The sequence below is a fragment of the Coregonus clupeaformis genome, unplaced genomic scaffold, assembly GCF_020615455.1.
Source record: "Coregonus clupeaformis isolate EN_2021a unplaced genomic scaffold, ASM2061545v1 scaf0028, whole genome shotgun sequence".
NCBI lineage: Eukaryota > Metazoa > Chordata > Actinopteri > Salmoniformes > Salmonidae > Coregonus > Coregonus clupeaformis.
Genome location: NW_025533483.1, coordinates 323,460 through 346,920, shown reverse-complemented (window position 1 = coordinate 346,920; position 23,461 = coordinate 323,460). Strand labels below are relative to the sequence as shown.

The window sequence follows — 23,461 nt, the reverse complement described above, 5'->3', positions numbered from 1 at the left end:
TTTGTTGTTACAGAGTGGGGTTAAAATGGATTTCATTGTCATTTTTTGTCAACGATCTACACAGAATACTCTAATGTGAAATTCGAAGAAAAATAATAATATTTGTAAAAAAAAACAACACTAATATCTTGATTAGATAAGTATTCAACCCCCTGAATTAATACATGTTAAAATCACCTTCGGCAGCGATTACAGCTGTGAGTGTTTCTGGGTAAGTCTCTAAGAGCTTTCCACAACATTTGCTCATTTATTATAACTCTTCAACCTCTGATACATTGGTTATTGATCATTGCTAACCAACAATTTTCAGGTCTTGCCATAGATTTTCATGCAGATTTAGGTTAACTTTAACTCGGCCTCTCAGGAACATTCACCGTCGTCTTGGTAAGCAACTCCAGTGTAGATTTGTCATTGTGTTTTAGGTTATTGTCCTGCTGAAAGGTGAATTCATCTCCCAGTGTCTGGTGGAAAGCAGACTGAACCAGGTTTTCCTCGAGGATTTTGCCTGAGCTTAGCTCCATTCCTTTTATTTTTATCCTGAAAAACTCCCTTAACGATTACAAGCATACCCATAACATGATGCAGCCACCACTATGCTTGAAAATATGGAGAGTCAGTACTCAGTGACATGTTTGAGGCAAATTCAATAAAACACAACACTTTGTATTCAGGACAAAAAGTTAATTGCTTTGTCAATTTCTTTGCAGTATTACTTTAGTGCCTTGTTGCAAACAGGATGCATGTTTTGGAATATTTTTTATTTTGTACAGGCTTCCTTCTTTTCACTCTGTCATTTAGGTTAGTATTGTGGAGTAACTACAATGTTGTTGATCCATCCTCAGTTTTCTCCTATCACAGCCATTAAACTCTGTAACTGTTTTAAAGTCACCATTGGCCTCATGGTGAAATTCCTGAGTGGTTTCCTTCCTCTCCGGCAACTGGGTTTGGAAGGACGCCTGTATCTTTGTAGTGACTGGGTGTATTGATACACCATCCAAAGTGTAATTAATAACTTCACCATGCTCAAAGGGATATTCAATGTCTGTTTTTTTTATTTTTACCCATCTACCAATAGGTGCCCTTCTTTGCGAGGCATTGGAAAACATCCCTGGTCTTTGTGGGTGAATCTGTGTTTGAAATTCAGTGCTCGACTGAGGGACCTTACAGATTTTATGTGTGGGGTACAGAGATGAGGTAGTTGTTCAAAAAACTATTATGTGAGTTGTTAAGCACATTTTTACTCCTGAATATATTTAAGCTTGCCATAACAAAGGGGTTGAATACCTATTGACTAAACATTTCTAAAAACATAATTCCACTTTGACATTATGGGGTATTGTGTGTAGGCCAGTGATGACAAATCTCAATTTAATCAATTTTAAATTCAGGCTGTATCACAACAACAAAATGTGGGAAAAAGTAAATACTTTCTGTAAGTGTAACCGATTGTGCTGTGAAGTCAGACCCTCACATGACATCAGCCCTGTGCGTTTTTGTTTGGGTAACAAGCAGGTACCTAACCTTCAATGATGTATAAAGTGGAGATTGAGTAACACCCTGACTGAATGCTCCCCAGTTGGATCTTTAGAGGCACTAAATCAGGGTAGGAGCTTTCCAGAAATACATGAAATATTAAAAAAATGGCCCCACCTAAGATTTCCTGTTCTGTTGTTGAGGACCAGGTTCCAGCAGGTGTTAATGCATGACATTGACCTAATCCTGTGCTTTGTGTGGCTTTTTTAGATCCATTTATATAAACTATCACAGATATGATGAAACTGTTTATGATTTGGTTTGATATCATTTCCCGGCAGGGTTTCGGTTTCGTATCCTGCCTGTTTCCCTTGGCTGGAGTTCAGAGACAGTTGCAAGTTCCAGAGGACCAAGAATGCTGGATATTTTCTGCATAAATACCCAGTTTTCTTTTTAAAATGCCCAATGCAGCGGTTTTTATATCCATATCAAATCAATTCTGGGTAACAATCAAGTGTCTTACTGTAATAGATGTCCATTTTAAAATGGGTAAAAATAGCTTTTTAGCAAAAAAAACTATTTTGCAATCAATTTCCTGTCTGGGAGTGGTCTGCATGGGCTGGGGAAAACCAGAAACGATCTGCTATTGTCAGAGCGGTTTGGAACGCTCTTTGTTATTGGTCTATTAACAAATTCACTGCATGGTGATGTCACCATAAAGAGAACTCCCGCCAAAAACTGCTGATTTTAGAAGGTCCTGTGTAGATTGTATTTTCTAACAGTAACTGTCAGGCAATAACACTGATTCCAAAAAAATCACACTTTTACAGTGTTAGTTTAATCAGCTGTTGTATAATATGATATACAATCACGTTTTTGACTGCACTGGGCCTTTAACCACTCTTTATGTTGAGTTTTATAGAAGGTGAAATTACAAGTCACAAAACCAAACATTGCAGCCAGGGCTGATACTGTGTACCTCTCTTTACATTTCATTTTTTATTTGTATAGTTGTCTTCATAAGGAACACACAGTAAAATGCTGTACACTTCACAGTGAGCATGAAGCATTGTGAAGCATCGTGTTTTATCGTGTTTAAAAAGTTTGGCATTTTTCTTGTTTATAACATCCGAGAATAGCCTACTCCGTCTACGAACCCATGTTACTAATGGCCTCACCAGATCCTCACCAGATCCTCACCAGATCCTCACCAGAGCCTCACCAGAGCCTCACCAGAGCCTCACCCTGTGTGAACCTTATTCCCTATATATGGATGCCCAGCATCCAGCGACTTGAGATAGGTCTGTCGAATGCTCAATCTGCTCTGCTCTCACGTGGTTGGCCAGGGACCTTGGCAAAGTCTCAGCTCATTCAACAAATAGCTGCAGATGACCCTATGCCTGTTATCTCTGATGGCAATGAGCTGAATACCCCTCTGACTTTAAATCTCATAGGGGGCTTGGGCTAATGCACCTAAATGTGTATGACTTAATGTTTTACTTGCACTTGTATGCTGATGATACTGTTGTGTATGTTATTGGTTGACCAGGCTCTATCTGCCTTCACTGTATTACAGAAAAACGTTATTGACCTGAAATTAGTACTGAATGCAGGTCAAACTAAGTATGTTGTTCTCTAGAGAGCATAAAAAATAACTCTGATTTAATCATATGTACTTTGGTTGGTGTCCATATTGATCGTGTCCCTGCTTACAAATATCTGGGCGTCTGGATAGATGGAAAAACTGTCTTTTAAAAAGCATATTGATGAGTTAGTTAAGAAGCTGAGAATAATAATGGTCTTCTTCTATAGAAACAGGTCCTGCCTCTCGCTACATAGTAGAAAGCAGATTATTCAGTCAACGTTCCTATCGGTCCGAGACTATGGTGACATCATCACTGCATTCTCTACCAGGAAGTTGGTTGGCCCTCTGATGTCACGTTGATACGCTGCTATGTTTTCATTTATAAATCCCTTTTACAAAAAGTCCCAATGTACCTAACATCATTACTAAACTTTAGACACAGTGCCTTCGGGAAGAATTCAGGCCCCTTGACTTTTTCAAAATGTTGTTCAGTTACAGCCTTATTCTAAAATTGATTAAATAAAACAATTCCTCATCAATCTACACACAATACTCCATAATGACAAAGCAAAAACTGGTTTTTGAACATTTTGGAAATGTATTAAAAATAAAAACCAGAAACACCTTATTTACGTAAGTATTCAGACCCTTTGCTATGAGACTTGAAATTGAGCTCCGGTGCATTCGGTTTCCATTGATCATCCTTGATGTTTCTACAACTTGATTGGATTCCACCTGTGGTACATTCAATTGATTGGACATGATTTGGAAAGGCATACACCTGTCTATATAAGGTCCCACAGTTGACAGTGCATGTCAGTGCAAAAACCAAGCCATGAGGTCGAAGGAAATGTCTGTAGAGCTCCGAGACAGGATTGTGTTGACGCACAGATCTGGGGAAGGGTACCAAAAAATGTCTGCAGCGTTGAAGGTCCCCAAGAACACAGTGGCCTCCATCATTCTTAAATGGAAGAATTTTGAAACCACCAAGACTCTTCCTAGAGCTGGTCAGGGAGGTGACCAAGAACCTGATGGTCCCTCTGACAGAGCTCTAGAGTTCCTCTGTTGAGATGGGGGAACCTTCCAGAAGGACAACCATCTCTGCAGCACTCCACCAATCAGGCCTTTATGGTAGAGTGGCCAGACGGAAGCCACTCCTCAGTAAAAGGCACATGACAGCCCGCTTGGAGTTTGCCAAAAGGCACCTAACGACTCTCAGACCATGAGAAACAAGATTCTCTGGTCTGATGAAACCAGGATTGAACTCTTTGGCCTGAATGTCAAGCGATACGTCTGGAGGAAACCTGGCACCCTCCCTACGATGAAGCATGGTGGTGGCAGCAACATGTTGTGGGAATGTTATTCAGTGGCAGGGACTGGGAGACTAGTCAGGATCGAGGGAAAGATGAACAGAGCAAAGTATAGCGAGATCCTTGATGAAAACCTGCTCCAGAGCGCTCAGGACCTCAGACTGGGGCAAATGTTCACCTTCAAACAGGACAACGGCCCTAAGCACACAGATAAAACAACGCAGGAGTGGCTTCGGGACAAGTCTCTGAATGTCCTTGAGTGGCCCAGCCAAAGCCCGGACTTGAACCTGATCAAACATCTCTGGAGAGACCTGAAAATAGCTGTGCAGCGACGCTCCCCATCCAACCTGACAGAGCTTGAGAGGATCTGCAGAGAAGAATGGGAGAAACTCCCCACATACAGGTGTGTCAAGCTTGTAGCGTCATACCCAAGAAGACTCGAGGCTGTAATCGCTGCCAAAGGTGCTTCAACAAAGTACTGAGTAAATGGTCTGAATACGTATGTAAATGTGATATTTCCGTTTTATTTTTTATTATAAAAACCTGTTTTTTTGCTTTATCATTATGGGGTATTGTGTGTAGATTGATGAGATAAAATAAAGGACCTTGGTCTCAGTATGACTCCCTGATCAAATAAAGGACCTTGGTCTCAGTATGACTCCCTGATCAAATAAAGGACCTTGGTCTCAGTATGACTCCCTGATCAAATAAAGGACCTTGGTCTCAGTATGACTCCCTGATCAAATAAAGGACCTTGGTCTCCGTATGACTCCCTGATCGAATAAAGGACCTTGGTCTCAGTATGACTCCCTGATCAAATAAAGGTTAAATAAATGTAGTGCAGTACTTTTATCCGAGGACATATCCATTCTCTGGACACACTTTCTTATACAGTCAGAGGGATCTTCCTATCTTCATAGATGTTTAACAGGACAGATGTCAGCGGAGACGGAGCTCAGACAGGGACACAGACAGTAGTCGGGTCCCGAGTCAGGAGCTCAGAGAGGGACACAGACAGTAGTCGGGTCCCGAGTCAGGAGCTCAGAGAGGGACACAGACAGTAGTCGGGTCCCGAGTCAGGAGCTCAGACAGGGACACAGACAGTAGTCGGGTCCCGAGTCAGGAGCTCAGAGAGGGACACAGACAGTAGTCGGGTCCCGAGTCAGGAGCTCAGAGAGGGACACAGACAGTAGTCGGGTCCCGAGTCAGGAGCTCAGAGAGGGACACAGACAGTAGTCGGGTCCCGAGTCAGGAGCTCAGAGAGGGACACAGACAGTAGTCGGGTCCCGAGTCAGGAGCTCAGAGAGGGACACAGACAGTAGTCGGGTCCCGAGTCAGGAGCTCAGAGAGGGACACAGACAGTAGTCGGGTCCCGAGTCAGGAGCTCAGAGAGGGACACAGACAGTAGTCGGGTCCCGAGTCAGGAGGCTCAGAGAGGGACACAGACAGTAGTCGGGTCCCGAGTCAGGAAGCTCAGAGAGGGACACAGACAGTAGTCGGGTCCCGAGTCAGGAGCTCAGAGAGGGACACAGACAGTAGTCGGGTCCCGAGTCAGGAGCTCAGAGAGGGACACAGACAGTAGTCGGGTCCCGAGTCAGGAGCTCAGAGAGGGACACAGACAGTAGTCGGGTCCCGAGTCAGGAGCTCAGACAGGGACACAGACAGTAGTCGGGTCCCGAGTCAGGAGCTCAGACAGGGACACAGACAGTAGTCGGGTCCCGAGTCAGGAGCTCAGAGAGGGACACAGACAGTAGTCGGGTCCCGAGTCAGGAAGCTCAGAGAGGGACACAGACAGTAGTCGGGTCCCGAGTCAGGAGCTCAGAGAGGGACACAGACAGTAGTCGGGTCCCGAGTCAGGAGCTCAGAGAGGGACACAGACAGTAGTCGGGTCCCGAGTCAGGAGCTCAGACAGGGACACAGACAGTAGTCGGGTCCCGAGTCAGGAGCTCAGACAGGGACACAGACAGTAGTCGGGTCCCGAGTCAGGAGCTCAGACAGGGACACAGACAGTAGTCGGGTCCCGAGTCAGGAGCTCAGACAGGGACACAGACAGTAGTCGGGTCCCGAGTCAGGAGCTCAGACAGGGACACAGACAGTAGTCGGGTCCCGAGTCAGGAGCTCAGACAGGGACACAGACAGTAGTCGGGTCCCGAGTCAGGAGCTCAGACAGGGACACAGACAGTAGTCGGGTCCCGAGTCAGGAGCTCAGACAGGGACACAGACAGTAGTCGGGTCCCGAGTCAGGAGCTCAGAGAGGGACACAGACAGTAGTCGGGTCCCGAGTCAGGAGCTCAGAGAGGGACACAGACAGTAGTCGGGTCCCGAGTCAGGAGCTCAGAGAGGGACACAGACAGTAGTCGGGTCCCGAATCAGGAGCTCAGAGAGGGACACAGACAGTAGTCGGGTCCCGAGTCAGGAGCTCAGACAGGGACACAGACAGTAGTCGGGTCCCGAGTCAGGAGCTCAGACAGGGACACAGACAGTAGTCGGGTCCCGAGTCAGGAAGCTCAGACAGGGACACAGACAGTAGTCGGGTCCCGAGTCAGGAGCTCAGACAGGGACACAGACAGTAGTCGGGTCCCGAGTCAGGAGCTCAGAGAGGGACACAGACAGTAGTCGGGTCCCGAGTCAGGAGCTCAGAGAGGGACACAGACAGTAGTCGGGTCCCGAGTCAGGAGCTCAGAGAGGGACACAGACAGTAGTCGGGTCCCGAGTCAGGAGCTCAGAGAGGGACACAGACAGTAGTCGGGTCCCGAGTCAGGAGCTCAGACAGGGACACAGACAGTAGTCGGGTCCCGAGTCAGGAGCTCAGACAGGGACACAGACAGTAGTCGGGTCCCGAGTCAGGAGCTCAGAGAGGGACACAGACAGTAGTCGGGTCCCGAGTCAGGAGCTCAGAGAGGGACACAGACAGTAGTCGGGTCCCGAGTCAGGAGCTCAGAGAGGGACACAGACAGTAGTCGGGTCCCGAGTCAGGAGCTCAGAGAGGGACACAGACAGTAGTCGGGTCCCGAGTCAGGAGCTCAGACAGGGACACAGACAGTAGTCGGGTCCCGAGTCAGGAGCTCAGACAGGGACACAGACAGTAGTCGGGTCCCGAGTCAGGAGCTCAGACAGGGACACAGACAGTAGTCGGGTCCCGAGTCAGGAGCTCAGACAGGGACACAGACAGTAGTCGGGTCCCGAGTCAGGAGCTCAGAGAGGGACACAGACAGTAGTCGGGTCCCGAGTCAGGAGCTCAGAGAGGGACACAGACAGTAGTCGGGTCCCGAGTCAGGAGCTCAGAGAGGGACACAGACAGTAGTCGGGTCCCGAGTCAGGAGCTCAGAGAGGGACACAGACAGTAGTCGGGTCCCGAGTCAGGAGCTCAGACAGGGACACAGACAGTAGTCGGGTCCCGAGTCAGGAGCTCAGAGAGGGACACAGACAGTAGTCGGGTCCCGAGTCAGGAGCTCAGACAGGGACACAGACAGTAGTCGGGTCCCGAGTCAGGAGCTCAGACAGGGACACAGACAGTAGTCGGGTCCCGAGTCAGGAGCTCAGACAGGGACACAGACAGTAGTCGGGTCCCGAGTCAGGAGCTCAGACAGGGACACAGACAGTAGTCGGGTCCCGAGTCAGGAGCTCAGACAGGGACACAGACAGTAGTCGGGTCCCGAGTCAGGAGCTCAGACAGGGACACAGACAGTAGTCGGGTCCCGAGTCAGGAGCTCAGACAGGGACACAGACAGTAGTCGGGTCCCGAGTCAGGAGCTCAGACAGGGACACAGACAGTAGTCGGGTCCCGAGTCAGGAGCTCAGACAGGGACACAGACAGTAGTCGGGTCCCGAGTCAGGAGCTCAGAGAGGGACACAGACAGTAGTCGGGTCCCGAGTCAGGAGCTCAGACAGGGACACAGACAGTAGTCGGGTCCCGAGTCAGGAGCTCAGACAGGGACACAGACAGTAGTCGGGTCCCGAGTCAGGAGCTCAGAGAGGGACACAGACAGTAGTCGGGTCCCGAGTCAGGAGCTCAGACAGGGACACAGACAGTAGTCGGGTCCCGAGTCAGGAGCTCAGACAGGGACACAGACAGTAGTCGGGTCCCGAGTCAGGAGCTCAGACAGGGACACAGACAGTAGTCGGGTCCCAAGTCAGGAGCTCAGAGAGGGACACAGACAGTAGTCGGGTCCCGAGTCAGGAGCTCAGACAGGGACACAGACAGTAGTCGGGTCCCGAGTCAGGAGCTCAGACAGGGACACAGACAGTAGTCGGGTCCCGAGTCAGGAGCTCAGAGAGGGACACAGACAGTAGTCGGGTCCCGAGTCAGGAGCTCAGAGAGGGACACAGACAGTAGTCGGGTCCCGAGTCAGGAGCTCAGAGAGGGACACAGACAGTAGTCGGGTCCCCGAGTCAGGAGCTCAGAGAGGGACACAGACAGTAGTCGGGTCCCGAGTCAGGAGCTCAGAGAGGGACACAGACAGTAGTCGGGTCCCGAGTCAGGAGCTCAGAGAGGGACACAGACAGTAGTCGGGTCCCGAGTCAGGAGCTCAGAGAGGGACACAGACAGTAGTCGGGTCCCGAGCACCAGATTCCGGCACACAGTGGGAGCTTTTATTTATAGTCCTCAGTTGTCAAGCTGCTCTGTCTGTTACTGATACCACAAACTACCAATGCAGCAACATTCCCAATACTTTCTGAAGGCAGACTTTTGCTTAGATCTTCCATTCAGGTTCAGGACATAGCACAGGTTCAGTTCTTCCAGCCAGGTTCAGGACATAGCACAGGTTCAGTTCTTCCATTCAGGTTCAGGACATAGCACAGGTTCAGTTCTTCCATTCAGGTTCAGGACATAGCACAGGTTCAGTTCTTCCATTCAGGTTCAGGACATAGCACAGGTTCAGTTCTTCCAGTCAGGTTCAGGACATAGCACAGGTTCAGTTCTTCCAGTCACGTTCAGGACATAGCACAGGTTCAGTTCTTCCAGTCAGGTTCAGGACATAGCACAGGTTCAGTTCTACCAGTCAGGTTCAGGACATAGCACAGGTTCAGTTCTTCCATTCAGGTTCAGGACATAGCACAGGTTCAGTTCTTCCAGCCAGGTTCAGGACATAGCACAGGTTCAGTTCTTCCAGCCAGGTTCAGGACATAGCACAGGTTCAGTTCTTCCAGCCAGGTTCAGGACATAGCACAGGTTCAGTTCTTCATTCAGGTTCAGGACATAGCACAGGTTCAGTTCTTCCAGTCAGGTTCAGGACATAGCACAGGTTCAGTTCTTCCAGTCACGTTCAGGACATAGCACAGGTTCAGTTCTTCCAGTCAGGTTCAGGACATAGCACAGGTTCAGTTCTTCCAGTCACGTTCAGGACATAGCACAGGTTCAGTTCTTCCATTCAGGTTCAGGACATAGCACAGGTTCAGTTCTTCCAGTCAGGTTCAGGACATAGCACAGGTTCAGTTCTTCCAGCCAGGTTCAGGACATAGCACAGGTTCAGTTCTTCCAGCCAGGTTCAGGACATAGCACAGGTTCAGTTCTTCCAGCCAGGTTCAGGACATAGCACAGGTTCAGTTCTTCATTCAGGTTCAGGACATAGCACAGGTTCAGTTCTTCCATTCAGGTTCAGGACATAGCACAGGTTCAGTTCTTCCAGCCAGGTTCAGGACATAGCACAGGTTCAGTTCTTCCAGCCAGGTTCAGGACATAGCACAGGTTCAGTTCTTCCAGCCAGGTTCAGGACATAGCACAGGTTCAGTTCTTCATTCAGGTTCAGGACATAGCACAGGTTCAGTTCTTCCAGTCAGGTTCAGGACATAGCACAGGTTCAGTTCTTCCAGTCACGTTCAGGACATAGCACAGGTTCAGTTCTTCCAGTCAGGTTCAGGACATAGCACAGGTTCAGTTCTTCCAGCCAGGTTCAGGACATACCATCCAACTGTTCATTTGTGTTCTTTATGTGAAGTGACATGGTTGTAACTCGTTAAACACAGTTTGGTAACTTAGCCTGGATATGTTCCTCTAATTACGTAATAATGACCATGTTATGTTTGACCTGCAATGGCTGAAGAATTGAAAGTTGCCTCTGTTTATCTGACTGTGTGAGTATAGTTTTGAATAGCAAACCTGTTAATATGTGGGTCAGATTGAGCGTTTCCTATTAACTTTTAGCCTTTTAGTTGATTAGCTTAACTTATTTTAAATCATTTTCAAGTTAATGTGTTCATTTGACTTAGTTGTTAAATAAGTTCCTACATCAGTCAAATGTAACTTTATACTGTATGAATGAACCAATTATTATTTCAGTCGATGTATTAGGTTACTGCTCCACACAAGCCCCAAGCCTTCGACCCACAATGGCATTATTCTCATAGAAGCCTTTCATCTAAAGCTCCATCTCAGACTTCTATGAATCCTGGGCCCTGGTCAAAAGTAATGGACTTTAAAGGGAATGGGTGCCATTTTGGGTCCGTGTCTTGATGTGTGATGGAGGGAGGACAGAGACTGGTTGTTAAGCGATGGTCCGTTCGTGACACGCAGACGGTTGTACCATGAATAAATAACTAATGGAGAGGGCTGTCCAGTCCAGTCCAGACCTTCAACGCTCCTCATCTGATGGTTTTTGAGACCTCCTCTACTCATCTCTGTACGGGAATGCATTCTTTTACGATTAGATACCAGAAGTATTGAATTGTTTAAAAACATATCCCAACAGTATATCACTGGTCAGAGATATGTGACCAGTGTAGCGAGCGAATCCAATGTGTTTATAATGGCGTGTTTCTGTTTCTCACTTTATTTCTCAGACTCGGACACATATTTAGACTCACTCCACTTTAGTGGTGAGCCAGGGTAGTCTTGGGTTCTGTCCCAAATGGCACTGTATTTAGTGCACTAATCTGGTCAAAAGCAGCGCACTATATAGGGAGTAGGGTACCATTCTCTGGTCTAAAGTAGTGCACTATATAGGGAATAGGGTGCTGTTTGGGATGCAGTCATGGTATGACTCAGTGGTGTGTGTGTGTGTGTGTGTGTGTGTGTGTGTGTGTGTGTGTGTGTATGGTGAATCCACTCTATAGGCAGTTAGGCGTGTATGGTGAATCCACTCTATAGGCAGTTAGGCGTGTATGGTGAATCCACTCTATAGGCAGTTAGGCGTGTATGGTGAATCCACTCTATAGGCAGTTAGGCGTGTATGGTGAATCCACTCTATAGGCAGTTAGGCGTGTATGGTGAATCCACTCTATAGGCAGTTAGGCGTGTATGGTGAATCCACTTCAGAAAGTATTCACACCCCTGGACTTTTTCCACATTTTGTTGTTGTTACAAAGTGGGATTAAAATGGATTTTCAACGATCTACACAAAATACTTTATAATGTCAAAGTGGAAGAGCAATAATGGAGCTAAGCAAAGGCAAAATCCTGAAAACCTGGTTCAGTCTGCTTTCCACCAGACACTGGGAGACTAGAGGAAAACCTGGTTCAGTCTGCTTTCCACCAGACACTGGGAGACTAGAGGAAAACCTGGTTCAGTCCGCTTTCCACCAGACACTGGGAGACTAGAGGAAACCCTGGTCCAGTCTGCTTTCCACCAGACACTGGGAGACTAGAGGAAACCCTGGTTCAGTCTGCTTTCCACCAGACACTGGGAGACTAGAGGAAACCCTGGTTCAGTCTGCTGTCCACCAGACACTGGGAGACTAGAGGAAACCCTGGTTCAGTCTGCTGTCCACCAGACACTGGGAGACTAGAGGAAACCCTGGTTCAGTCTGCTGTCCACCAGACACTGGGAGACTAGAGGAAACCCTGGTTCAGTCTGCTGTCCACCAGACACTGGGAGACTAGAGGAAACCCTGGTTCAGTCTGCTGTCCACCAGACACTGGGAGACTAGAGGAAACCCTGGTCCAGTCTGCTGTCCACCAGACACTGGGAGACTAGAGGAAAACCTGGTTCAGTCCGCTTTCCACCGGACACTGGGAGACTAGAGGAAAACCTGGTTCAGTCTGCTGTCCACCAGACACTGGGAGACTAGAGGAAACCCTGGTTCAGTCTGCTTTCCCCCAGACACTGGGAGACTAGAGGTAAACCTGGTTCAGTCTGCTGTCCACCAGACACTGGGAGACTAGAGGAAACCCTGGTTCAGTCTGCTTTCCACCAGACACTGGGAGACTAGAGGAAACCCTGGTTCAGTCTGCTGTCCACCAGACACTGGGAGACTAGAGGAAAAGCTGGTTCAGTCTGCTTTCCACCAGACACTGGGAGATAAATTCACCTTTCAACAGGACTATAACCTAAAACACAAGGCCAAATCTGCACTGGAGTTGCTTCCCAAGAAGACGGTGAATGTTCCTGAGAGGCCGAGTTACAGTTTTGACTTAAATCTACTTGAAAATCTATGGCAAGACCTGAAAAGTGTTGTCTTGCAATGATCAACAACCACTTTGACAGAGCTTGAAGAATTTTGAAAAGAATAATGGGCAAATGTTGCAGAATCCAGGTGTGGAAAGCTCTTAGAGACTCTGTGATCCCAGAAAGACTCACAGCTGTAATCACTGCCAAAGGTGATTCTAACATGTATTGTCTCAGGGTGGTGAATACTTATCTAATCAAGATATATTAGTGTTTAAATATTTTCATATACAGTGGGGAAAAAAAGTATTTAGTCAGCCACCAATTGTGCAAGTTCTCCCACTTAAAAAGATGAGAGAGGCCTGTAATTTTCATCATAGGTACACGTCAACTATGACAGACAAAATGAGAAAAAATTATCCAGAAAATCACATTGTAGGATTTTTAATGAATTTATTTGCAAATTATGGTGGAAAATAAGTATTTGGTCAATAACAAAAGTTTCTCAATACTTTGTTATATACCCTTTGTTGGCAATGACACAGGTCAAACGTTTTCTGTAAGTCTTCACAAGGTTTTCACACACTGTTGCTGGTATTTTGGCCCATTCCTCCATGCAGATCTCCTCTAGAGCAGTGATGTTTTGGGGCTGTCGCTGGGCAACACGGACTTTCAACTCCCTCCAAAGATTTTCTATGGGGTTGAGATCTGGAGACTGGCTAGGCCACTCCAGGACCTTGAAATGCTTCTTACGAAGCCACTCCTTCGTTGCCCGGGCGGTGTGTTTGGGATCATTGTCATGTTGAAAGACCCAGCCACGTTTCATCTTCAATGCCCTTGCTGATGGAAGGAGGTTTTCACTCAAAATCTCACGATACATGGCCCCATTCATTCTTTCCTTTACACAGATCAGTCGTCCTGGTCCCTTTGCAGAAAAACAGCCCCAAAGCATGATGTTTCCACCCCCATGCTTCACAGTAGGTATGGTGTTCTTTGGATGCAACTCAGCATTCTTTGTCCTCCAAACACGATGAGTTGAGTTTTTACCAAAAAAGTTATATATAATACATATGACATTCTCCCAATCCTCTTCTGGATCATCCAAATGCACTCTAGCAAACTTCAGACGGGCCTGGACATGTACTGGCTTAAGCAGGGGGACACGTCTTGCACTGCAGGATTTGAGTCCCTGGCGGTGTAGTGTGTTACTGATGGTAGGCTTTGTTACTTTGGTCCCAGCTCTCTGCAGGTCATTCACTAGGTCCTCCCGTGTGGTTCTGGGATTTTTGCTCACCGTTCTTGTGATCATTTTGACCCCACAGGGTGAGATCTTGCGTGGCGCCCCAGATCGAGGGAGATTATCAGTGGTCTTGTATGTCTTCCATTTCCTAATAATTGCTCCCACAGTTGATTTCTTCAAACCAAGCTGCTTACCTATTGCAGATTCAGTCTTCCCAGCCTGGTGCAGGTCTACAATTTTGTTTCTGGTGTCCTTTGACAGCTCTTTGGTCTTGGCCATAGTGGAGTTTGGAGTGTGACTGTTTGAGGTTGTGGACAGGTGTCTTTTATACTGATAACAAGTTCAAACAGGTGCCATTAATACAGGTAAAGAGTGGAGGACAGAGGAGCCTCTTAAAGAAGAAGTTACAGGTCTGTGAGAGCCAGAAATCTTGCTTGTTTGTAGGTGACCAAATACTTATTTTCCACCATAATTTGCAAATAAATTCATTAAAAATCCTACAATGTGATTTTCTGGATATTTTTTTCTCATTTTGTCTGTCATAGTTGACGTGTACCTATGATGAAAATTACAGGCCTCTCTCATCTTTTTAAGTGGGAGAACTTGCACAATTGGTGGCTGACTAAATACTTTTTTTCCCCACTGTATGTATGTATGTATGTATGTATGTATATGTGTGTGTGTGTGTGTGTGTGTGTGTGTGTGTGTGTGTGTGTGTGTGTGTGTGTGTGTGTGTGTGTGTGTGTGTGTGTGTATGTATATATGTATATGTGTGTGTGTGTGTGTATGTGTATATATATATATATATATATATATATATACACACAGAGTATTTTGTGTCAATAATAATAATATATATTTTAAAAAAGGCAATTAAATCCATTTTAATCCCACTTCGCAAAATGTGGAAAAAATCAAGGGGTGAATGAAGGCATTATTGTAACGTAGTTTTTTTCTTCTACCAGGACCGAGTTTGGGAGACCCTGGTCTATTCAGCCCCCAGGTCTCCGCCTGCTTTGGCACGACCAGACAAGGAACACTCTTTAGGCCCTCCCCTCTGGGGTGGGGCAGATTATTAGAACCTATCAGAAAAGCTGTTTTGATCTCCCTTCACATTCTGTTTAATAACTCTTAAATGGAGAAGTTGTTTGCCTTATAATTTGCGTCCAGCATTTCTCCACACCTTGACCAGTTTTCAATCCCTAACTGTCCCCCTGTCTGCTCTTCTCCCTCTAGGCCAGAGCAACAGTACGTGGAGCGGTTCTGGAAGGAGGCGCGGGTTGGGGACTTCATTAGACTGCGCTGTAATGAGATCCTGCCTGCAGATGTCCTACTGCTCAGTTCCAGCGACCCAGACCGCCTGGTCCACATCGAGACAGCTACCCTCGATGGAGAGACCAACCTCAAACAGAGACAAGTGGTCCGCAGCTTCCTGGACCTGGTGAGACTATACATTTTAACAATCAATCAATCTCAGACAGGTGGTCCGCAGCTTCCTGGACCTGGTGAGACTATACATTTTAACAATCAATCAATCTCAGACAGGTGGTCCGCAGCTTCCTGGACCTGGTGAGACTATACATTTTAACAACCAATCAATCTCAGACAGGTGGTCCGCAGCTTCCTGGACCTTGTTGACATTATACTCTACCTCTAAGAGATCATGTGGCCTGGGGTCTCTAGATAACCTAATAATCTGTACTGCTGCCAGGGGTTGAGTCCGGCCCATTTTGTCTTTCCTGTAAATGTTATAACCTTGTATTGTTACCCACAGTATCCTCAAAGGTATTATCTATGTGAGTTTCAGACATGGTCAGAATATGAATGTCATCTGTTACAAGCAAGTTATTGAATTCATGAACCTTGTTTCTATGTTAATATGGGCTATTTTTTACACTTTTCTGGGATGCTTGATCATTTTTTCTTGCTTTACTGGGAAGCTTAGCAGAGGTAGACATACTCAGGTTATTTTTATTAGTGCAGGGTGAGCTGCACCCAGTGGACTTCCTACTAGGGCACACCACCTCAGTGCTAACAGTATTACTCTGGTTCATAGGCACATGATTACTGCATACAATAGCTGTAGGATCAGCAGAGGCATTCAGGGCAGTAAGAGGGACATAAATTAGGTTACTTACATTGTGTCTTCCAACGCCCCTAGGATAATGTACATTTGCTGAAGCATTATGACAACTCAGCAACACAATGGTAGGGATTAAATAATATGAGAATTATAATATGAGCTTTGTTTCCAGAAGGTGTCAATAAATGTTACACCGTCAGAGCTGCAATAGTCTCGTAGCCAGTTATGGAGGGCTAAAAGTCTGCTGAACCGTTAAATGCCACGATTTAGAGGAAGGCCCCCAAAAAGACTCCAGCGACCGAAGTGATCTACTATTCTCTCTGCGAATCACCAAGTCTGGATCCAACAGAACCCTGAACAACTTCTACCCCAAGCATAACAATGCTAAATAGTTAGTCCGGGTAGCTATTCGGTTAACTATTTAACTATCTGCATTCACCCTTTTTTGCACCAACCTTTTTGACTCATCACGTACTCTGCTGCTACTGTCTATTATCTATCCTGTTGCGTGTTTTACTTTTCTATGATTTCTCTATTTTCTTTCTCTCTGTATTGTTGAAGGGGCCGTAAGTAAACATTTCACTGTTAGTCTACACCTGTTGCTTACCAAGCATGTGACAAATAACATTGGATTTGATTTTAACGACGTGATGAAACTTTGTTTCTCCTTGCTGAAACAAGCAAACAAGTCTTTGATTCAATTCAGAAATCACTTACAGGTCATGTAATGTTGACCCTGAGGATCTGCATATTTGCGCTACAAACGGAGCCCAAATTGAGCTTGTTTCTCAATACGAGTACCTGGGTGTCTGGATTGATGACAAGTTGTCCTTCGTAACGTGTATAGAAAATCTGACTAAGAAGCTAAGATCCAAGATAGTTTTTTTTTATGTCGAAGGAAATCAGTATTGAAAATAGGAGAAAGAAACAACGCTTCTTCCTGTATTGGATTTTGGTGATATTGTTTACATGCATGTGGCAACCTCTGTTTTGAAACCGTTGGACGCGGTCTATCATTACGCAATACGTTTTATCACAGGGGATAATTTCAGGACTCATCATTGTAGTCTGTATAAAAATGTAGGATGGACGTCTCTGTCTGTAAGAAGAGAGCTGCATTCTCTTTTATTTATTTACAAAACAATCTGACAGAAACTCCCTTCATATGGAACTTCATTAATTAAGTTAAGAATCATAAGTTAACCCCATAGAAAATCTTTGTGTGTCACGTGACTTCCGTCTCGCTTCCGCATTGTCTCCGTGCTGCTCTGCTGTTTGTTGCTACTTGGCTACCTAACAAACTATTCACGTTTTACTTTTAATAAACGTTTAATCAATCTCTGTGTTCAACAAATTTACCAACTTTTTAGTTTTGTCCTCACTCATCTTTTTTCGTTAAACTTTTTCACCCCGGACGTTTATCCTGAGACAGAAGAGTCAGAAGAGTCTTTTTCCTGTGCGTTTTAGCTGCCAACTTTACGTTATTTTCCTTTTTTCCATCGCAACTTTTTTCCCTTATTCAACTTTTTCACTCCGGACGCTTTATCTGGACATGGTTCATCAACATCTTCAACAGCCGAAGCTAAGTAGTAACATTAACATGATGTCTTCTAATTGCAGTCGCTGTACTCATAATATACAGGAGAATTCTCGCCTTACGGCGAGAATAGCTGTGCTACAAGCCCAGCTTCAGACGCAATCGTTAGGCAAGGGTAATATCAGTGTAGGAAAGGAAGAAACAGCGTCTGTGCCACCAGTAAGTACAGACAGTAATGTTAGTATAAATCCCCCGCACAGTCCCCGCAGCCGGACAACTTTCTCATGGCTTCTGGAGGGAAATACTGTTGGAATGCTCAACCGGTGTCGCTCATTCAGCCGACAGAAACCTTCAACCGGTTTTCCCCATTATGTAGCGAGTCGGAGTCTGAGTCTGAGTCTTCTCTAGTCTCTACTCCTCCCGTTACGGGGTCTGAGACTCCGAAGGCTCCCACCATTAGCTCTGACAAATTGAAAACCCTAGTCATTGGCGACTCCATTACCCGCAGTATTAGACTTAAAACGAATCACCCAGCGATCATACACTGTTTACCAGGGGGCAGGGCTACCGACGTTAAGGCTAATCTAAAGATGGTGCTGGCTAAAGCTAAAACTGGCGAGTGTAGAGAGTATAGAGATATTGTTATCCACGTCGGCACCAACGATGTTAGGATGAAACAGTCAGAGGTCACCAAGTGCAACATAGCTTCAGCGTGTAAATCAGCTAGAAAGATGTGTCGGCATCGAGTAATTGTCTCTGGCCCCCTCCCAGTTAGGGGAAGTGACGAGCTCTACAGCAGAGTCTCAGCACTCAATCGCTGGTTGAAAACTGTTTTCTGCCCCTCCCAAAAGATAACATTTGTGGATAATTGGCCCTCTTTCTGGGACTCACCCACAAACAGGATCAAGCCTGACCTGCTGAGGAGTGACGGACTCCATCCTAACTGGAGGGGTGCTCTCCTCTTATCTACCAACATAGATAGGGCTCTAACTCCTCTAGCCCCACAGTGAAATAGGGTGCAGGCCAGGCAGCAGGCTGTTAGCCAACCTGCCAGCTTAGTGGAGTCTGCCAATAGCATAGTCAGTGTAGTCAGCTCAGCCATACCCATTGAGACTGTGTCTGTGCCTCGACCTAGGTTGGGCAAAACTAAACATGGTGGTGTTCACCCTAGCAATCTTATTAGGATAAAGACCTCCTCCATTCCTGCCATTATTGAAAGAGATCGTGATACCTCACATCTCAAAATAGGGTTACTTAATGTTAGATCCCTCACTTCAAAGGCAGTCATAGTCAATGAACTAATCACTGATCATAATCTTGATGTGATTGGCCTGACTGAAACATGGCTTAAGCCTGATGAATTTGCTGTGTTAAATGAGGCCTCACCTCCTGGTTACACTAGTGACCATATTCCCCGTGCATCCCGCAAAGGCGGAGGTGTTGCTAACATTTACGATAGCAAATTTCAATTTACAAAAAAAAATGACGTTTTCATCTTTCAAGCTTCTAGTCATGAAATCTATGCAGCCTACTCAATCACTTTTTATAGCTACTGTTTACAGGCCTCCTGGGCCATATACAGCGTTCCTCTCTGAGTTTCCTGAATTCCTATCAGACCTTGTAGTCATAGCAGATCATATTCTAATTTTTGGTGATTTTAATATTCACATGGAGAAGTCCACAGACCCACTCCAAAAGTCTTTCGGAGCCATTATCGACTCAGTGGGTTTTGTCCAACATGTCTCTGGACCTACTCACTGCCACAGTCATACTCTGGACCTAGTTTTGTCCCATGGAATAAATGTTGTAGATCTTAATGTTTTTCCACAAAATCCTGGACTATCGGACCACCATTTTATTACGTTTGCAATCGCAACAAATAATCTGCTCAGACCCCAACCAAGGAGCATCAAAAGTCGTGCTATAAATTCTCAGACAACACAAAAATTCATTGATGCCCTTCCAGACTCCTTCTGCCTACCCAAGGACGTCAGAGGACAAAAATCAGTTAACCACTTAACTGAGGAACTCAATTTAACCTTGCGCAATACCCTAGATGCAGTTGCACCCCTAAAAACGAAAAACATTTGTCATAAGAAACTAGCTCCCTGGTATACAGAAAATACCCGAGCTTTGAAGCAAGCTTCCAGGAAATTGGAACGGAAATGGCGCCACACCAAACTGGAAGTCTTCCGACTAGCTTGGAAAGACAGTACCGTGCAGTACCGAAGAGCCCTCACTGCTGCTCGATCATCCTACTTTTCCAAATTAATCGAGGAAAATAAGAACAATCCAAAATTTCTTTTTGATACTGTTGCAAAGCTAACTAAAAAGCAGCATTCCCCAAGAGAGGATGGTTTTCACTTCAGCAGTGATAAATTCATGAACTTCTTTGAGGAAAAGATCATGACCATTAGAAAGCAAATTACGGACTCCTCTTTGAATCTGCGTATTCCTCCAGGGCTTAGCTGTCCTGGATCTGCACAGCTCTGCGAGGGCCTGGGATCGGGAGAGACACTTAAGTGTTTTAGTACTATATCTCTTGACACAATGATGAAAATAATCATGGCCTCTAAACCTTCAAGCTGCATACTGGATCCTATTCCTACTAAACTGCTGAAGGAGCTGCTTCCTGTGCTTGGCCCTCCTATGTTGAACATAATAAACAGCTCTCTATCCACCGGATGTGTACCAAACTCACTAAAAGTGGCAGTGATAAAGCCTCTCTTGAAAAAGCCAAACCTTGACCCGGAAAATATAAAAACTATCGGCCTATATCAAATCTTCCATTCCTCTCAAAAATTTTAGAAAAAGCTGTTGCGCAGCAACTCACTGCCTTTCTGAAGACAAACAATGTATACGAAATGCTTCAGTCTGGTTTTAGACCCCATCATAGCACTGAGACTGCACTTGTGAAGGTGGTAAATGACCTTTTAATGGCGTCAGACCGAGGCTCTGCATCTGTCCTCGTGCTACTAGACCTTAGTGCTGCCTTTGACACCATCGATCACCACATTCTTTTGGAGAGACTGGAAACCCAAATTGGTCTACACGGACAAGTTCTGGCCTGGTTTAGATCCTACCTGTCGGAAAGATATCAGTTTGTCTCTGTGAATGGTCTGTCCTCCGACAAATCAACTGTACATTTCGGTGTTCCTCAAGGTTCCGTTTTAGGACCACTATTGTTTTCACTATATATTTTACCTCTTGGGGATGTTATTCGAAAACATAATGTTAACTTTCACTGCTATGCGGATGACACACAGCTGTACATTTCAATGAAGCATGGTGAAGCCCCAAAATTGCCCTCGCTAGAAGCCTGTGTTTCAGACATAAGGAAGTGGATGGCTGAAAACTTTTTACTTTTAAACTCGGACAAAACAGAGATGCTTGTACTAGGTCCCAAGAAACAAAGAGATCTTCTGTTAAATCTGACAATTCATCTTGATGGTTGTAAAGTCGTCTCAAATAAAACTGTGAAGGACCTAGGCGTTACTCTTGACCCTGATCTCTCTTTTGACGAACATATCAAGACTGTTTCAAGGACAGCTTTTTTCCATCTACGTAACATTGCAAAAATCAGAAATTTTCTGTCCAAAAATGATGCAGAAAAATTAATCCATGCATTTGTTACTTCTAGATTAGACTACTGCAATGCTCTATTTTCCGGCTACCCGGATAAAGCACTAAATAAACTTCAGTTAGTGCTAAATACGGCTGCTAGAATCCTGACTAGAACCAAGAAATTTGATCATATTACTCCAGTGCTAGCTTCCCTACACTGGCTTCCTGTTAAGGCAAGGGCTGATTTCAAGGTTTTACTGTTAACCTATAAAGCGTTACATGGGCTTGCTCCTACCTATCTTTCCGAGTTGGTCCTGCCGTACATACCAATACGTACGCTACGGTCACAAGACGCAGGCCTCCTAATTGTCCCTAGAATTTCTAAGCAAACAGCGGGAGGCAGGGCTTTCTCCTATAGATCTCCATTTTTATGGAACAGTCTGCCTACCCATGTGAGAGACGCAGACTCGGTCTCAACCTTTAAGTCTTTACTGAAGACTTATCTCTTCAGTAGGTCATATGATTGAGTGTAGTCTGGCCCAGGAGTGTGAAGGTGAACGGAAAGGCTGGAGCAACGAACAGCCCTTGCTGTCTCTGCCGGGCCGGTTCCCCTCTCCACTGGGGTTCTCTGCCTCTAACCCTGTTGCAGGGGCTGAGTCACTGGCTTGCTGGTGCTCTTTCATGCCGTCCCTGGGAGGGGTGCGTCACTTGAGTGGGTTGAGTTACTGACGTGATCTTCCTGTCTGGGTTGGCGCCCCCCTTGGTTTGTGCTGTGGTGGAGACCTCTGTGGGCTATACTCGGCCTTGTCTCAGGATTGTAAGTTGGTGGTTGGGGATATCCCTCTAGTGGTGCGGGGGCTGTGCTTTGGCGGAGTGGGTGGGGTTATATCCTTCCTGTTTGGCCCTGTCCGGGGTTTCTTCGGATGGGGCCACAGTGTCTCCGGACCGCTCCTGTCTCAGCCTCCAGTATTTATGCTGCAGTAGTTTATGTGTCGGGGGGCTGGGGTTAGTTGGTTATACCTGGAGTACTTCTCCTGTCTTATCCAGTGTCCTGTGTGAATTTAAGTATGCTCTCTCTAATTCTCTCGTTCTCTCTTTCTCTCTGAGAACCTGAGCCCTAGGACCATACGTCAGGACTACCGGGCATGATGACACCTTGCTGTCCCCAGTCCGCCTGGCCTTGCTGCTATTCCAGTTTCAACTGTTCTGCCTGCGGCTACGAAACCCCTACCTGTCCCAGACCTGCTGTTTTCAACTCTAAATGATCGGCTATGAAAAGCCAACTGAGAGACCTGAGCCCTAGGACCATACGTCGGGACTACCGGCCGTGGTGACTCCTTGCTGTCCCCAGTCCGCCTGGCCTTGCTGCTATTCCAGTTTAAACTGTTCTGCCTGCGGTTATGGAACCCCTACCTGTCCCAGACCTGCTGTTTTAAACTCTAATGATCGGCTATGAAAAGCCAACTGAGATTTATTCCTGATTATTATTTGACCATGCTTGTCACTTATGAACATTTTTGAACATCTTGGCATGGTTCTGTTATAATCTCCACCCGGCACAGCCAGAAGAGGACTGGCCACCCCTCATAGCCTGGTTCCTCTCTAGGTTTCTTCCTAGGTTTTGCCTTTCTAGGGAGTTTTTCCTAGCCACCGTGCTTCTACACCTGCATTACTAGCTGTTTGGGGTTTTAGGCTGGGTTTCTGTACAGCACTTCGAGATATTAGCTGATGTAAGAAGGGCTATATAAAATAAAATTGATTGATTGATTGATTGTTAACCAACCCGTTCTCAGGAATGGATAACACTAGAGATCCCTTCAGTCTCCACAGATTTGGGAAAATCTGCGTTTTGTTTTTTTGCCCCTAATTTGTGGAGTTCACTGCAGTTAGATGTGCTGGTGCCTGTCAGGCAGTTTAAATGATTGATTGAGGACCTCTATGTAGATTAATGTGATTTGCTTTAATTAAATATGTTTATTTTGGTTTACTGTGTGCTGAATTATATTGTTTTACACACATGTGTATGTTTTATTAGTATACAGGGCTCACTTGTAAAATAGATTTTCTATCTCAATGTGACTCGCTGTTTAAATAAAGGTTAAATAAATAAATACAATTTTGGATCAGTTTTATCTTGGATCATAATGAATACGATTATATGGACAGGGAGGACCTGATCCTAGATTAGCACTTCTTCTCTAGGACTCTTTGTGAATAGAGGCCTGTTTCCTCTGGTTCTGATCTCACTTCCTGTTTCCTCTGGTTCTGACTACTCTGCCTCGATCTCACTTCCTGTTTTCTCTGGTTCTGACTACTCTGCCTCGATCTCACTTCCTGTTTTCTCT

General features: G+C 45.8%; 1 protein-coding gene across 1 annotated transcript in view; it reads left to right on the top strand.

The window, feature by feature from the left end:
- The window catches only part of atp10a (ATPase phospholipid transporting 10A), a 129,274-nt gene that overhangs the window by 6,395 nt on the left and 99,418 nt on the right, over positions 1–23,461 (top strand). The window contains exon 2 of the mRNA XM_045212597.1: positions 15,169–15,373. Coding sequence (XP_045068532.1) covers positions 15,169–15,373 — 205 coding nt within the window. The remainder of the gene's footprint in view (positions 1–15,168; positions 15,374–23,461) is intronic.